Source organism: Rhineura floridana, chromosome 16, assembly GCF_030035675.1.
Source record: "Rhineura floridana isolate rRhiFlo1 chromosome 16, rRhiFlo1.hap2, whole genome shotgun sequence".
In the NCBI taxonomy this organism is placed as follows: Eukaryota; Metazoa; Chordata; class Lepidosauria; order Squamata; family Rhineuridae; genus Rhineura; species Rhineura floridana.
The window spans coordinates 8,284,006-8,302,463 of NC_084495.1; the positions used below are offsets into that span (position 1 = coordinate 8,284,006).

Sequence of the window (18,458 nt, forward strand, 5' to 3'; positions counted from 1 at the left end):
GTTGTAATGATGGTTCAGTGTTACAAAGATGTTTCAGAAAAGGGCAGGGAGATGTGTATGTAGAACGACTGTTATTATTGTTATAATGCAACTCATCTCCACTCCACTAAAAAGTGCAGAGAATTAAGCTTCAAAGGCCCGAGTGAATAAAAATGTTTTTACCTGGCCCCTAAACGGAGCTAGGGATAGATGCAGGCATATTCCACAAATGGAATCATAGAATCATAGAATAGTAGAGTTGGAAGGGGCCTAATAAGACCATCAAGTCCAACCCCCTGCTCAATGCAGGAATCCAAATCAAACCATTCCTGACGGCTGTCCAGCTGCCTCTTGAATGCCTCCAGTGTCGGAGAGCCCACTACCTCTCTAGGTAATTGGTTCCAGTGTCATATGGCTCTAACAGTTAGGAAGTTTTTCCTGATGTCCAGTTGAAATCTGGCTTCCTGCAACTTGAGCCCATTATATCCCCACATATTCATATATTCTCCTAACATAATGGAGAATATTCCGCAAATGGGGAGTCACCACTGAGAAAGCCTGTTGTCACGTCGCCACACTCTGCCCTCCCTGAAGGGGTTACATAGAGAAAGGCCTCAGATGACAAATGCAGGGTCTGGGTTGATTCATGTGGGGAGGTTTGCATTCTTTTTTTTGTGGGGGGAAGGGGATAGCTGTGTGTACTTGTGCTTACTTTATGAATGCAACAAGGGGCCCAAGAGATTCTCTCCCCCATTTAAAACATGTTTATAATGCCCAGTTTGCACCCGCGGTTGTCTAGCCTGGCAGCATTTCCTGGTATGACTATGTAACCAAATGATGTTGCATGGTCACATGATCTTTCCAGGAATGCCTACTGGGCTGGAAACCTTTCTGCAAAGAGCCTGCATGGCTGCATGTGCAAATGGGGCATTTTAAACCTGTTTTAAAGGGCGGGAAATCCTTCTGTCATCTTATAGCATTCATAAGATACTGCCCTGGGCTCCTGCTGGGAGGAAGGGTGGGATATAAATCAAATAATAAACATAAATAAATAAAGATAAACATAATCACCAACCCATACACATGTACATCTTGGGCCCTCAAAAATGGGAATTTTGGAAACTCAAACATACCCCATAACAAAGGCAAACAAGCCTTCAAACAAGCTCTTAATGATCCACAAAAACCTTTTTATGTAAGTGGTTTCCCTCGCTGACACAGCTCCTCAGTTAAATATGTGTTGTGTGAGCTGTGGATGGGAGAGTGCCAAACCACAGACATGCCTGGATGATGCTTGTGAAGACATATCTTTGGAAGAACAACTTGCTTTTTAATTGGAGGCAGGGAGAGGGAAATGGGGGTTCTAATCCTGTGTCACAATAAGGTGATCAGAACCTGTGCCAGGGCCAGACTGGGATGCAATCCAGGGCATTCCTCTGCTGACAGGACAACCCAGATAGCTGGGGCCTCCCCCATTCTCAATATGTGATCTTCCCTGCAATGCATAGCCTCGGGTATGTGCTATAGGCCATATAGTTAAGTGAGGCCCACAGGCTTAGCAAATGCGTAGACTGAGGGAGCACCCTAGAATACTTTGCATTGTGCAGGAGTCCCACAGCAGATTAGCTTGTGTGAAAAGTGTCCCCTGAAGGCACAAAGTTCAAAAGCACACAGATTCTGTGGACTGCAGTTCCTCTCACCCGAGCACTGGCCATTCTGGCTGCAGCTGATGGGAGTTGGAGGACAGCAGTTTGGCCCTCCTTGGCCTGTATACTAGGGGTGCATGATAAAGGTATAAGACCTTTGTTGAATTACAGTTTTGTAGCTATTGTGACTTTTTAAAAACAACATCACATAATCGTTCTTTTAATACTTTTTTGTTTATTCAGGTTTAGCTGAGGATGTCATAGAATCATAGGAGTTGGAAGGGGCCTATAAGACCATCAAGTCCAACCCCCTGCTCAATGCAGGAATCCAGATCAAAGCATTCCCGACAGATGGCTGTCCAGCTGCCTCTTGAATGCCTCCAGTGTCGGAGAGCCCACTACCTCTCTAGGTAACTGGTTCCATTGTCGTATGGCTCTAACAGTTAGGAAGTTTTTCTTGATGTCCAGTCAAAATCTGACTTCCTGCAACTTGAGCCCATTATTCCGTGTCCTATACTCTGGGACGATAGAGAAGAGATCCTGGCCCTCCTCTGTGTGACAACCTTTCATGTACTTGAAGAGTGCTGTCATATCTCCCCTCAGTCTTCCCTTCTCCAGGCTAAACATGCCCAGTTCTTTCAGTCTCTCCTCATAGGACTTTGTTTCCAGTCCCCTGATCATCCTTGATGCCCTCCTCTGAACCTGTTCCAGTTTGTCTGCATCCTTCTTGAAGTGTGGAGACCAGAACTGGATGCAGTACTCAAGATGAGGCCTAACCAGTGCTGAATAGAGGGGAACTAATACTTCACGCGATTTGGAAACTATACTTCTGTTAATGCAACCTAATATAGCATTTGCCTTTTTTGCAGCCACATCACACTGTTGGCTCATATTCAGCTTGTGATCAACGACAATTCCAAGATCCTTCTCACATGTCGTATTGCTGAGCCAAGTACCCCCCATCTTATAAAGATGTAGCAAAGAGCAGAGGTCTGGACCTTTCTGAATCCCATTAAGAAACCTCCCCTTAGTAAAATCTCCTTGTTCCCCCATCCATTTTCCATGCCTGTAATCTGAAATGAAGCTGTCCTTGTCAGCTCTGGTGCAATCTAAAAAGGCCTAACCTAATTTGCTCTTTGCAACACCTTCTCCATTCTAAGTTTATTATACAGTAGGGCCCCGCTTTTCAGGGAGCTCCAGCTGCCGTGCTCCAGCTGACAGTGATTAACTGTAGCGCGCAAGCTTCCTGCGCTACAGTTGATCACTGTCTAGGGTTGCCAGGTTGGAAGCATCCCAAAACCTGAGATGTCACGGGGCAGGCCCTAGTGACATCACATGGCGGGCCCTAGTGATGTCATTAAGCATGATACATTAAGTATCAACCACAGTTGCTTGGAGCATACCATTCAAACAAAAGAATGAATGTCTTTCCTGTCCCAAACACCTTCTGTGCAAGAACCCAGTAAATTCTTTGCAAACTTCAAGAGATGGAAACCTAGGGATATTGGGAGGGGTGTGTGGAGAGACAGACAGAGAAAGGACAGATCTGTCCTGTTTACATGCCACCCTGGGCTCATGCTGGGAGGAAGAAAATGGAAATGGACTCCCTTCAAGTCGATCCCGACTTATGGCAACCCTATGAATGGGGTTTTCATGGTAAGCGGTATTCAGAGGGGGTTTACCATTGCCGTCCTCTGAGGCTGAGAGGCAGTGACTGGCCCAAGGTCACCCAGTGAGTGTCATGGCTGTTTTGATTTATATCCTACTGGGTGGAAGGGTGGGATATAAATCAAATAATAATAATAATAATAATAATAATAAATGAACATTAAGACTAGCTCCACTAAATAATATAAATTAATGAATTATTTAAATCACTCATTGCATCTTAGAGGAATACAGGAGGATGAAATATGGTCTATCCAGATAATAAAACCAGTATTTTGCATAAATACCTAGCAGTTTAGATTTGATGAAGATCAAAGTACTGCAGGAATTATTTTAGGTAACTGTGATAATCCTTAGAATAAATAGTTCTTCCACTATACACACCATGGTGTACATTCCCATTACCCTCTGCTTAAGCCAATAACAGTGGTGCAGAGTGGTAAGCGGAGGTAACGCAGCCAAAGCTCTGCTCACGGCCAGAGTTCAATTCCAACAGAAGGAGGAAGTTGAATCTCCGGTAAAAGGGGTCGAGGTCCACTCAGCCTTCCATCCATCCGTGGTCGGTAAAATGAGTACCCGGCATATGCTGGGGGGTAAAGAAAGGCCGGGGAAGGGACTGGCAATCCCACCCCATATATATGGTCTGCCTAGTAAATGTCGCAAGACATCACCCTAAGAGTCAGAAACGACTCGCACTATAAGTGCGGGGACACCTTTACTTTAAATCCTATGATGTTAAAATCTAAAGCTCTCCTATAAAATTTTACTACATTTTATAAATGTTATATTACAGATTAATTACAGAACTTCTGAAATATCTTTTTCTTATGCTTGAAGCACTAGTAGTCTCACTTAAAAATCCCTCCACTTTTTACATTTTCTAGGTTTATTCACTCTCTTACATATGCTTATTTTAAAATGTGTTGTCCTGGAGTGCTCCAAGCACTAGAGGCCTAAACCCAAGTATGGAACGCATCTCTTCTAGTCTAGCACCGGAAAGCACACCAGGGCAGTTGTTCCACAGACTTTTAATAATTACAGATATGCCATGCATTAAGTGCATGGTGTGTGCATCACCAGCGGCATCTTATGACAAAAGGAGGGGCCGTGTACATGAGCCTCAGGTGTATGAGGTGCAGTCAATGAAGGGGGGGCAGAGGGAGCTGCCTGCCACCAAGTCAAACCATTGGGTACATCTATCTCTGTACTACCTACACTGACTGGCAGCAGCTTTCCTGGGTTTCAGGCATGGATGCTTCCCAAGCCCCACCTGGAGATGAACCTGGGACCTTCTACATGCGAAGCAGGTGCTCTGCCCACTCAGCCACAGTCCTTCCCCAGGAAGTGCAGAGAGTTCTGGAGGGGGAGAGGATGCCAGGGGTGGCTCAAGGCATGTTTGAGGGAGGAGGGAAACCAGGGGGAGGAGGACTGTTTTGGCAGGAGCCTGAACTGAAGTCAACCTGCAAGATGGTATGGCATGAGGGGGCACTCACCTGTATTGACCCTAGTGTGTGAGGAGGGGCAGGCAGGCTTTTTGGTTTGTTTTTTTGCGGGGGGATGGGGGCAGGAGACTATTAGAGGGTGGTTAATCCAGGCAGTGCCCTGTCAGGAGGGAGCAGCACCAGGGATCAAGGATGGCTCTCTAGTCCTCATGGAGGATGGTGGGTTAAGAACCTAAGAAGAGCCCTGCAGTGCTGGATCAGGCCAACGGGGACTCATCCAGTCCAGCACATCCTCTTCTCAAAGTGGCTGACCAGCTGCCCATTATGGGAAATCCAAGTAAGCAAGACTGGGGCGCAAACGCTCTACTGAGGAAGGGGCATAACTTGTGGTGGCACTAGTCCTCATTGAGGGGGAGTGCTCCTGAGTGGCGCCTCCATCCTTTCCACGTGACACACCCAGAGGCAGGCACCTGAAAAGGGGGAAGGGGCCTGTCATTACCTGCCCCCTCCTTTCCTTCCTTCCTTTCTCCCTCCTTTCCTGGCCCGGAAGCCCCTACTCTCAGGACACAAAGGAGAGCAGGAGCAGCCATTGCCACTGGAGCCCAGCCCCCTTGCTCTGAGCGGCAGTTGCCCCAGCCAATAGGCTGCCCTGTCGCCCAGCAGCTCCAGTGGCCACATGTGGGACGAGGAGCCAGGTGCGCAGCCATGTGAGGGGGCGGAGACAGAATGCCAAGACATGTGTGGGGGCAGGACAAGGCCTCTGGACTGATGGGAGGGGTGGGGAGCTGCTTCCGAAAGGAGCATGTGGAGCCCCGTGGGAGGGGAAGGGGGGGCAAGCCGGACCCGCCTGAGGCGCTAAACGTGCAAGCCCCTGGGCAGCCATGCCATTCCACACCGCACCGCACCACACCACAAAACCAGAGATCCAGGGACAGGGGGGTGATTTGGCTGGGGAGCCAGAGAACACCCCGAAACCCAGAGGTCTGGTAATCCTATCGCTGTCAGCTGGAGCGTGGCATCCGGAGCTCCCTGCGCTACAGCTGATCGTGCAATACAGCTTGGAGGCTGGGCCTGGCAACCAAGAGGTCTTCTGTATCTGTAAAAGTTGTGCAGGGGGAAGGGAGAATTCCACCTTGTGGTTTTTCCCATTACCGGGTTGCAAGGACACCTGCACTTGGGTGAATTTTCTCTTCTCTTAAAGATTCTCAGGCCCTGAACCTGGCAACCCTACCAGGTTCTACTGCAGGCTTCTCCAACCTGATGGCCTCCAGATGTTTTGGACTGCAACCCCCAACAGCCCCAGCCAGCCTTGAAGTTGTAGCCCAAAACATCTAGAGGGCACCAAGTTGGGAAAGGCTGCCCACTATAACAGAGCCTAATTTGGGCTGAGAAAGAAACACTGAGTTTAAAAAAAAAACATCCAAAGACTGATGAAATGTTTGGACAAAAAAGAACTGCTCTTTTGTTATTCTTGTATTCTTGCTGATGGATAATCCTGACCAGGGGTGTAGTCATCCAGGGTCTCGGGGTGTGTGTCTTAGACCCTTTACTTTTTTGGGAGCAGGTCCCAGCAGGGTCCCTGTGCCTTCAGCATCGTATGAGACAATCAGCACAAAAGAGTGTGTTAGCCACCGAGAAGAGTCTTCTAACATGCTTCCTTGTCCTTTCCTGCTGATTGGAGCCAATCAGAGTGAAAGGAGGTGAGTCAGCCATTGAGAAGACTCTTCTCAGCAGCTAACATGCTTATTGGCTCCTAGGGATATCTGTTGTGGGAGAAGGCATTAACAAGGATCTCATTCTCAACCCAGCAGCAAAAGAAGGGGAGCATGGCTATGATTTGCCACTATACTACTGATCCTGACTACTTGCAATTGTAGATTGTTATTCAGGAAGCTCTCTGCAGACTAATTGAGTTTGCTTTCTTTTTGCTCATAAGACCTCAGGTTTGTCCCATTGCAAACTGGGATAAAGAAGCAACAATCAATCTCCCTATGAAAAATATAAGGCCTTTCACCTAGAGATGAGAAATTCTGCAAATTTCATTTTTCTCCCTGTTTCTCATTTTTTCCACTCATCAGTTCAGTCCTCCACATTTCCACATCAGTTTGTGATTTCTTTAACATATAAACAAGTCATGAAAATTCAGCAGCATTATATTGTGCATTTCTCCTAACATACTCATCTTTGTATGCAATTTTGCATATTATACTCATTTTTGCAAAGCAATTGCCCCCTTACAGAATGCCTTTTTGTATGCTATTTTTATTTATTTATTACTTATTTATTAATTAAATTTATATCCCGGCCTTCCTCCCAGTAGACGCCCATTATTATTTTCACTAATATATGATTTTTTATGCACAATTTACCCTAGTATATGTATTTTTGGACACATTACTTGGCTGGAGAACTGCACTGCAAAATTTGGAGAAGGGTGACTTTGGAGGATGGACTTTGGTCAGCACCTTGTTTTGGAAAGTGCAGATTAGGTAGATTCGCCTATCAGTGCGAACTGAGCTGAAGTTCTCGCCCATCTCCACTTTTGCTTTTCTAGCATGCTTTGCCCCTTAGAGCTGCGCATGGACATGGATGGAGAACAAATAATCGCCATTCCAAACATTCTGTGGCTTGCATGAGTGGTGGAGTCAGGAGGGGGGAAATCGCTTTTTCCTTCGGCCAAATGAACACACTCTGGCACGAGAGTCTGCATTTACATGATGGAGGCTTCAGCCAACATGTGGGCCTTGTAGGTATTTTGTTTTTCAGAGGGTCAGCATTTGGGGAGGAATTCTTCTAGAAGAAAGGAGGGGGGACGCCACGAATATTAGCATCTTTGCAGCGTTCCCATCCTCCCCCGCCCCTCGTTGTGGACCTTCTTATATTGCTAGTGGCAAACAGAGAAGCCATCAGGGGTGGGATCCACAGCAAGTAACTTTTTGAGCTGTGTGGTCTCAGAGTTGATCCCTGCTTGGCCTGTGGGAAAATACTGTTTGACAGGAAGGCTTTCTGCTCCGTCAAAATGGCTTTAATTCAAAGATGCCACGGTTAAGAGTTTCCCACAAAGTCTCCAGGTTTTAATCATTACAAATGTGAAGCCCAGCTTTAAAAACATTCATTGTAAGGCCAAAATGTCAATCAGCCACATCAACGTCTATCTGAAACCAACTGCTGGCTTAAGAAGAGCCCCTTCTGGAGTTACATTTTATAGAAGAGTGTAACCCACTCAGAGATTAGTGAAGCTACTTGCTGAACCCTCATAGCCTGCCCTGTGGAACACAGGAAACTGTATTATACTGGATCAGACCACTGGTCCATCAGACTGTGTACGGTATTCCATTGGAGTCTGGCCCACTGAGGCAAATGGAGCACTGCCCCATCAACCTCAGTTTGCCCTCAGCTAGTTCTCACCTGCCTGCCTTTTTGCTAGGGTTACCAGGTGTCCGTTTTTTACCCAGAGACTCTGATTTTTGGGGTCCTTTCCGGGTCTCCGGGTGAGGCAACTTAATCTCCGGACTCTTAGCTTTCATTTTTTTTTAAATTAAGTTTCTAGGTGGTCTGGTTCAAAAGATATAAACCAAAATATCAGCTGCCCCCACCCACAACAGTACCGGTTTTTAGCCAATAAGTGAAGTCAGGGTTGTGATTAACAAGATTTGTTGACCCTCAGGCAATACCTAAACCCACAGTTTCCTTTTTCTGCTTATCTCACATCAGGAATTCAGTAAATATATAGCTTTTAGCAGCATAAAGGGTACTTTCTCTGTACAGGATGGGGACTTGCTTCTGAGTAAACATGCATAGGATTGCACTACAACAGACGATCACAGCAGGATCTTGGTAGGCATAAAAGTGTACATGCAGGGTTTTTAAAATTACTTGCAAAAATGGCATATTATACATTTTATTTTTCAAATAATTTTTGAACAGAAGTTTTAAAAAGTGTACATGTTGCAGTGTTGTACTTTTCTAATTAAGGAGTCAAACAAGTTTAAATTTTAGTGGACTGTTAAAGAGAGTAGTTTATTTGTCTTATTCATAACCTGTTTTGAAAACCTTCCCAATATGAAGCTTTTCTGGGAGTAAAGCTGCAATGCTAATTCCACATACCTGGGAGGTAACCCCATTGAATTCAGTAGGACTTACTTTTGAGAAGACATGGTTAGGATTGTGCTAAAAATCAATGGGAGTTTTGAGTCTGGAAGAACAAATCCTGCCAAACTAATCTTATCTCATTTTTTGATCGGATAACCTCCCTTGTAGACTGTGGCAATGCTGTGGACATAATATATCTTGACTTCAGCAAAGCTTTTGACAAAGTGCCCCATGATATTCTGGTTAGCAAGCTAGCTAAATGTGGGCTGGATGGAACAACTATCAGGTGGATCCACAGTTGGCTCCAGAATCATACTCAAAGAGTGCTTATCAATGGTTCCTTCTCAAACTGGGCGGAAGTAACAAGTGGGGTACCACAGGGCTCGGTCCTGGGCCCAGTGCTCTTCAACATTTTTATTAACGACTTGGATGAGGAGGTACAGAGCATGCTTATCAAATCTGCAGATGATACAAAATCAGGGGGCATAGCTAAAGTTCTACACTTAGGAAAAAGAAACCAAATTCACAGTTATAAGATGGGGGATACTTGGCTCAGCAATCTGACATGTGAGAAGGATCTTGGAATTGTCGTTGATCACAAGCTGAATAAGAGTCAACAGTGTGATGTGGCTACAAAAAAGGCAAATGCTATATTAGGCTGCATTAACAGAAGTATAGTTTCCAAATCGCATGAAGTATTAGTTCCCCTCTATTCAGCCTCATCTTAGGCATCTTGAATACTGCGTCCAGTTCTGGTCTCCGCACTTCAAGAAGGATGCAGACAAACTGGAACAGGTTCAGAGGAGGGTAAGAAGGATGATCAGGGGACTGGAAACAAAGCCCTAAGAGGAGAGACTGAAAGAACTGGGCATGTTTAGCCTGGAGAAGGGAAGACTGAGGGGAGATATGATAGCACTCTTCAAGTACATGGAAGATTATCACGTAGAGGAGGGCCGGGATCCCTTCTCGTTCGTCCCAGAGTGCAGGACATGGAATAATGGGCTCAAGTTGCAGGAAGCCAGATTTCGACTGGACATCAGAAAAAACTTCCTAAGTGTTAGAGCCATACAACAATGGAACCAATTACCTAGAGAGGTAGTGGGGTCTCCGACACTGGAGGCATTCAAGAGGCAGCTTGTGGTTGGACTTGATGGCCTTATTGCCCCCTTCCAACTCTACTATTCTATGATTCTATGAAATGTATTAATCTCCACTAGCAAATATCCTAGTCTCATTCTTTTATGGTAACACATTTTGCTCAGCATTTAGCACATTTAAAATGAAATACAATAAAAGTAAATGCAACCCTACCTAGAGAAAATATTTCCCATAGCAACACACCAAAAGACCAAACATCACTCTGGGTGGTATAAATTTTGTCAAAAATAGCTTCTGGAGCCATCCATTTAAGTGGAAGCCTCGCCTGTAAAATGAAGAAAGTAAAAGAAGATTGGCGTTAACAATATTTGCATTGATCAACATGTGTACATTCTGTCCTATAACCATTGATTTATGTATTTATTATTTGCAAACATTTCTATGCTGCCAACATTAAGAAGAAAACATCACAGCGGTGGACAGTATAAAATCAACAATAAAATTATATCCATAAAGCAAATACAAAATACATCACAATCAGTAGCTCACATTAATACACCAGCAGAGGCTGGGTCACTCTTCAAGGACAGCCTGAGAGAAGCAGGTGCCTAAATGCCAGTGCTGCAGGTGCCTGTCTGATGTTCATTGGGAACACATTCCAAAGGGCAGGTGACACCACATTAAAGGCCCTGGTCTTGGTGGAATAAGGCAATCACATGTGGAGTCATGTTCACAATACAATCACCTAGGGATGGATGGTCAGTCTATTTCTTATCTGGGTCAGTTTCACATTTATTTATGTCTGTTCCATCTTGTTTCTGCATCAGTCTGTGTTTTTTTTTTTTAAAAAAAATCTGTAATTAAATGCATACAAATCTGAATTTTATCACAAAATAATATTTAAATAATATGTTATCTCAATGTATGCATTTATAAACAGATTTTATCTTAAAATTTGCATTAAAAAAAGCATTTCTGGCATTTTTTTTGGAGCCGAGAACAGTGTCAAAAAATGTAGAGAAGGGCAAATCGGAAGAATAATTATGTTCTCGTCCATATATTAGTCCAGGACATGTGGATTAGGTCAGTATGCTTAAAAATACAGACCAAACAAAATTATCCTTCATCCCTACAAGACTCAATTCCTTGCACTTACGTCGCCTTTCCGCACATAGTCAGGATCTTTGTAAATATCCCTGGCCAATCCAAAGTCACAGATCTTCACCACGTTGTTTTCAGACAGAAGGATGTTCCTGGCTGCTAAATCTCTATGAATGCACTGGAGAAAAAAGAAACAAGGACAAATGAAATCAGAAAACATTATCAAATGATGTTAAGCTAGTACAGCAAAGGAGAGCTTTATAAAAATATGGAAAAATATGCGGCATGAATAATCCCTTCTTCTGCATGCAACACAATCTCTATTTAGCTTCTGTTGAACTAGATGCTGCTACCCTTCCTGATTATCAATCACAGAAGACCCTTCCATATGTTGGAATCCTGGAAAACTTCCCTCAAAAGGAAAGGCAAGTTTTTAGGCCCCTAAGTTGCCATAAGTCAGAATCAACTTGAAGGCAGTACATTTACATTTAATATCATATAAACATAACATAAGAACAGCCTTCTAGACCACAACAATGGCCCATCTAGTGCAGCATCCTGTTCTCACAGTGGACAATTACACATTTGTGGGAAGCGCAGAAGCAGGACCTGAGTGCAACAGCACTCTCCACTCCTGCTGTTTCCAGCAACTGATATTCAGAAGCTTACTGCCTCTAACTGCAAGCTGAACATAGGTATCATGGTTAGTAGGCACTGATAGGTTTATCCTCCATGAATTTGTCTAATTCTCTTTTAAAGTCACCCAAGATGGTGACTACCGTTGCCTCTTGTGAGAGTGAATTCCATAGTTTCTGTGTGAAGAAGTACTTCCTTTTGTCCGTGTCTTCTAACATTCAGCTTCATGGGATGCCCACAAGTTCTAGTGTTATGAGACAGGGAGAGGAACTTCTCTCTATCCACTTTTTCCACGCTGTGCATAATTTTGTACACCTCTATCATGTCTCTACTAATTGGATCAAAATCCAGGTAAGAAAAGAATCCCCAGTTTCCCCCACCAGCCTGTGTTGCCCTCCTCTATCTACAAAAGTTGTCACCCCAGGCACAAACCCTTCTCTTATCTTGCCAATGCTGGTGTGGCCGTAACAGGACAGGCAAAAAGGATGGCCCTTTTTCACCCCTCCCCTCTGTGATCCTGGTCAATTGAACAATAGGTCTGGCGAACTATGGAAACTGTCTTTTTTCCTAAGGGCTCTTGGGTGGTGATGGGGCAACAGCTCTCTCTGTCCTTGGACTGACCCATTCAATTTTTCTGAAGTTCCCCAGTTTCTTGCCCCCATCCAGATGACTGAGCAGTGATTTTCCTCCCAATCCCATCATGCAGTTTTAGCTATTGCACATAATCTCACTGCAAGAGCTGAGCTTTACCATCACAGCTGCTTTATCAAAATATTAGAGGAGGTTTTTTTTGAAGTTTGCAAATAATGAAGCAAGTCATTGGGGAGGAGAATCAAGACCATACATCTTGGATTCCTCAGGATCAGATGTGTTTTCCGTTTATATTTTTATCCATAAACAATATTGCTAACATTTATACAAAATTATTCCTAATATGCACGCTCCTCAGATATTTCTTTCTCCTTTAAATCTTATCCATTTCTTTATGCTCAGCTCCTACTCTGAATCCTAACACATACCTGTATCAAAATGACATATCTTCCTTTGTTCCCTTAAAACCCATAATTTTTATATATACTGAATTACCAGGACCCAGCTGTTCAAATATTTCTGTAGTTCATAGTACTTTCAAAGAACACTGTCAAGATAATATTTTTCACCAAATCCCATACCTTTTGCAATAATTCTGCTTTCTGTAATAATTATGCATTGAGCTGCCTAGGCTCTTTTTAAAGCAGAATGTGGGACTAGATGGATCTTAGCCTCATCCAGCAAGAACTCGGATTATTTTTCCATGTGCATGTGAAAACTATTCTTGCAATAGCGAGGACTTATAAAAGTAGGATTTGTTCATCAACTGACAGACAATTCTTAGTAAAGATCAGACGTGTTTTCTTATGGAAGAAACCCATCCCTTGCCACTGAGTGTCTTTGACAGCAAAGGAGTTCCAAGCAGGGCTTACTTTTCTTGAGGCCAAGAACTCCATGCCTTTGGCCACTTGGAAGCTGTAGCAAATCAAGTCTTCCAAGGTCAGGGGGCGCTTATAGAGATCTTCAGCATCTAGGAGAGACCAAGCAGCAACATGAGCAATGCATAAGATGCACCCGGGATGAGCCCAGGGGTTCTGCGAGGGAGAGGGAATCGTTCTCAGGGCCAGCCCCAACCAGAAGCATTTGCACAACAGGAGCCCACTTTGTTAATACCCCTCCAGCCCGAGGGCTCCACCTCTGAAGTGCAACCAGTCTCCTCTATCGGATTCAGTGACTGTTAAAGAAGGCTGGGTCCCCTTTAAAGGCTCCAGGGTACGGTTTGAGGGTACACAAAGGCCACCATCCTGCTGAAGCTAAGATTTCTGGTCTGGTCACTGCCTGCATGGGAGGCCACCTGGGAACTACAGGCATGCCACATTGTGTTCCATGTTAGAAAAATGGTGGGATATAAATGTAATAAATAAAAAAAATAATAAACATGGAAGAGGCTCCTTTCACCAATGGCAGAGCTCACAACTGAGATAGAGCTGCAGCTCCTATTAAAGGTTCAGTCTGGGGATGATTGGTGTTGAAGCCATATCCTAGCTCTGCTCTTATGGAGCTGTCCAAGATACCATTGGCGACACCTCTGTATTGCTGGGGCCATAGCTGAAAACAGGACACAAGACACATGAAGGAGCTCCAGAACCATAACAGTAAGCTTCATTCTCAACACTAAGGTCTCATTTAGATATGATGGTAGAAGATCCATGATTGGGATCTCCTGAGCTTTTTAAAAAAAAACTTCAAAATAACTTCCTGGGGCTGCCAATTTGAATAGGGGAACAGCTCTTCAAGAGGGAGTATTTGGAACTCTTTAATTTATTAAAAAATACAACTAAAGGGGGCATTGTAGAGGCATAAAGGAGGCATTGTAGTGACTGATGAAGTCACCTGCTAGAGTGACATTTGCCAGTGTTGCAAGCTTGTCAGGCCTCTACTGGATGCGTTTTTGGAGGAGGATGAGGAGTGGAGCGCTACAGCAGACACAGGGGAGGGAATAAGCAGATTAACCAGATGCAGCTCCAGACTAGGGTTGCCAGGACCATGGCCTGAGACTGATCCTGTATCTTTAGGAGAAGAGAAAGTCAGCCAAGTGCAGGTGTTCTTGCAACACTGTAAGGGGAAAAAACATAAGGTGGAATCATCCCTTCCCCCTGCACAACTTTTAAAGATACAGAAGACCTCTTCGTTGCCAGGCTGAGCCTCCAAGAGGTCTTCTGTATCTTTGAAAGTTGTGCAGGGTGAAGGGAGAATTCCACCTTGTGGTTTTTCCTATTACAGTGTTGCAAGAACACCTGCACTTGGCTGACTTTCACTTCTCCTAAAGATACAGGATCAGTCTCAGGCCCTGAACCTGGCAACCCTACTCCAGACCTCCCACCTTGGGAAAATGTTCAGGACACAGCTGGAGCCCCTTCGTCAGACTCAGTGAGTGAACAGGAGGCCCCTGTGCCTCCTGCAGAGTGAAGACACCTGCGAGTAGCCAAGCAACACAGGCGTTATGGCCGTTTAATGTTGCAAGCTCCTGAAAGCCGGAGGGCTGATTGCAATCACCTGCATCTAGGAGTGGAGTTTAAAGGCCGTGAAAGGCCTTTTTGCCCTCCACTGGAAGCAACATCAGACACCAGCGCTGCATAAGGACACTTTCAAGTATCTTGCACCTGGACCGCCTGCTGGACTACCCTTGCAAAACCCCAACTGGTACTATTTTGGGGAAAAGATCCCAGCTCCTGCTGCCCCTACCCTTTCCTTCGTTATCTCCAAGCCTCAACAGATTTACAACCCAGCCACTGCATGGCCAGCGGCCAGCTAATTGTTTTACTGCACCATCAATCACTCCTTTGCAGGCAGCAAAGATTGACAGACTGGATGACCCACAGCTCTGGCCAAGTACATGATCCCTTGTAAGGCAGGCTAGTCTCAGACAATGACTGGCCCAAGGACACTCAGCGAGCATTATGGCTCATCAGGGATATGAAGCCAAGCCTTCCCCAGCCGGTCAACCATCGCACCACCCTTTCCCATCTCTTTATGGATATCAACTGATCCTAACAAATTGACAGTAATGTATTGAACTGGATGTCTGTACTAGGGTTGCCAGAAGTCTGGTTTTTGCCCAGAGACTCCAGATTTCTGGGGTGCTCTCTGGGTGAGTCACCTTAATCTCCAGACTCTGAACTTTCATTTTTTTAAAAATAAGTTTTTAGGTAGTCTGGTTCCCGAGATATACACCAAAATGTCAGCCCCCCCCTGCAACTTCAGTTAAATGAGCTCGTAGCTGGCTACTCTAATCCCGCCCTTTCAGGTTTGTAGCCAATAAGTGAAGTCAGGGTTGTAATTGACAAGGCAGTAACCAGAGCCCTTTTGCAACTCAGAAAACTTGTTTTTCCCCTGCTTTTCTGAAAATCTCATCAATTGAGTAAGTATATAGCTTTCAGTCTTTTTCTCTCTTGTGTGCAGGAGTCAAACAAGTTTCTGGGGCTGTTGAAGAGGGCACTGTTTTGAAAAGCTTTCCAATATGAAGCTTTAATCCAGTATTTGCTTTTCTGGGAGTAAAGCTGCAATGCTAATCCTGTTGGAATATATGGGGTTCAACTCCAACTTGTGGGTTGAGGCTGCATGGGGCTAAAGGCGTAGCTAGAGAGGAGACCTCTTGGTTGCTAGGCTACACCTGTCCTTTGATCTCCTGCTGTCTCTCCCTTCCTGCTAGACTGATATGCAAGGAATGTTGAGCCCAGTTCCTTCCCGCCTTCTTCTTTCTTGAGAGGGGAGCAGACATCTTTCCTTTGTCTCTCCTCTCAGCCAGCATGAGGGCAGACCCTGGGATCAGAGTCTGCTGCTCCAACATAGCTAGTTAGCTAGATCTAGAACTCTTTCCTATCAAGCATGTACTTCCAGAATAAAGTAGTTGTTCCTTATTTTAAAGCTTAAAGTCTCTGTCTGACTAATTTGCAGAGAAGGTAGAATCTTAGCAAAGATTCAAACACACACACATAAGCTCGCTCAAAAATCCCCTCTCTGTTCCACTACGCAACTCTGCAGGGTCCTACAGGACATTGGGCCCAGCCTCCTATAAATCCCACATACTGTCCTGCCCATAGTAAGAATCATGAAACAGAGGCAAGGCTGGCATCAATTCTTGTTTTATTAAAGTAACATCAAAGACAAGGCGTCTCATAGAGGTCACTAACTAGCTCACTGTAATCCCTAACTAACTACTCAGGCTTACTCTGCAGCATGTAAGGAAAGTTGACTCAGCACCCACAACAGGGGGGCGCGGGCTCATATAAGAAAGGTTTTCGCTCACAACCTCTGACTCCTGCGCAGTGCCTCCTTCTGACCAAGTCTGTTTTCTCGGTGTCGCACACGGGGTGACAGACGGTGCGCACGTGTCTGTTCATCAGACAGTCTAGACTCCTCAGGTGCTGGCTCCATTGAAGGGGGAGGAGATGTTTCTGGTGGGGAGGCGTTTGAAGGGCCAGCCAAGGACTCCTGGGGGGGTGGAGTTGCCGCATGTGTGAGGTCTTGCTCCAACGGCTCTCCTGGGATGCCCGGTAAAGGAGGGGTCTCCGTGTGAGTGGGCGACATTCCCATGGGAATCGGAGAGCGGTTGGGCATGTCTCCTCCCCCCAGATCTTCAGGAGCATCCTCCCCATCTGACATCTCTCCCATCTGCGGAGCTGGGTGTGTGCACTCCCCCCCAGAGTCACTCTGCGCTGGGAAGAGATCCTGGGGCTCCCCCAGCCCTGGATCCTGGGTCCCCTGGGTCTCGACACGTACCCAGAGTAAACCCCATTGAATTCAATAGGACTTACTTTTGAGTAGACATGGTTAGGATTGTGCTGTAAATTGATGGGACTTTTGAGTGAACATAGCAAAGAATTGTGTTTGTGCTGTAAATCTTTCTCTCCCCTCCAATCCTATTTTAAAGCAATTAGGCAGGCTTATATAGGTATCACTGCTTTTATTATGTAGGAAACTAATACTGATTAAATTTTTTAAAAAGATGTTCTGCAATGACCAACTGGTTTTGACAATAAACTATTATATGGAGTGTATGTATTTTTACATCCGCAGTGTGTGCGTGTATAGAGTCTTTCCAACAACCTTGTGAGGTAGGGTTGCAGACTGGAAACCAAGACAGCTCACAAAAAGAAATAAATCCCTTTAAAATCCAATAACCATAAAAACAAGTATAAACAGTTGCAAAACAGCTTAAAGTGGCATGATTCTGAATTTTGGGTTAGGTGAATGAAGTTCTTTATCACTTGAGGCTGCAGTTCTCTGCACACTTCCCTGTTTGAGTAAGCCCCATTGAATACATTGGGACTTGCTTCTGAGTTAACAAACGTAGGATTGCATTATAAATATCTTTACAGATTGTGTAAATAATAAACATATTTGATAGTTATGCTTATATAAATATTTCTTCATACTATTCCTGATAAGTATCTGATTTCACACTATGGTTATACAGTATTACTTCCTCTACATTTTCAGTGTGCCATTCTTCCTTGGGGAACATTTAAAGCAAATCAGCTTGCATTTAAAGCACATGACTTCCCCTAAAGAATTCTGGGAAGTGTAGTTCCCCCTCACAGTTATAGTTCCCACCACCCTTAACAGACTACAGTTCCCATGATTCTGTGGTGTGATTCACCTGCTTCAAATATGTGTTGAATGTGCTTTAAATTAATGGTGTGGATCTGTATTAGGTATGATGTGCAGTCATTAGTGAATTGAAAAGAACAATTCTAAAATATATTTTTTTTTTAAGAGGGGAAGGGTTGTAGTTCAGTGGTAGGGCATATGCTTTGCATGCAAAGGTCCAGAATTCAATTTCTGGAAAAGACTATTGCCTGGAATCCGGGAGAGCCAATGCTAGTCCATGTCATCAATACTGAGCTAGATGGTACCAAATTGCCTGAGTTGGTATAAGACAGATTCCTTTGTTCCTAAAAGTGGGAAGAGACTCAAGGGCCATAGTGACTCCAAAATTTATTTATATATTTTATTTACAACATTTATATACCGCTTTATTGTAAAAAATCTCAAAGTGGATTACAGGAAGAATTAAAACAATAAAGGTATTGGCAAAAACAGTTAAAGACAGGTATTTAAAAATATTCAAAATAATAAAACCAACAATGAGTTAAAATAGATAAAAACATAATAGCTTCTACATGCCTAGGTATGCTTACCTAAACAAGAATGTTTTTAGCAGGTGCCAAAAAGTGTACAATGAAGGCACCTGCTAGTGTCA

At 44.4% G+C, this 18,458-nt stretch overlaps 1 protein-coding gene across 3 annotated transcripts in view; it reads right to left on the reverse strand.

Moving 5' to 3' along the window:
* LOC133371179 (vascular endothelial growth factor receptor kdr-like) overlaps window positions 1–18,458 on the reverse strand; it is a 344,491-nt gene that overhangs the window by 37,558 nt on the left and 288,475 nt on the right. For all 3 annotated transcript variants that reach the window (XM_061598328.1, XM_061598327.1, XM_061598329.1), the window contains exons 22-24: window positions 13,126–13,223; window positions 11,082–11,204; window positions 10,139–10,250 (exon numbers count right to left, since the gene is read on the reverse strand). In XM_061598328.1, coding sequence (XP_061454312.1) covers window positions 10,139–10,250; window positions 11,082–11,204; window positions 13,126–13,223 — 333 coding nt within the window. The remainder of the gene's footprint in view (window positions 1–10,138; window positions 10,251–11,081; window positions 11,205–13,125; window positions 13,224–18,458) is intronic.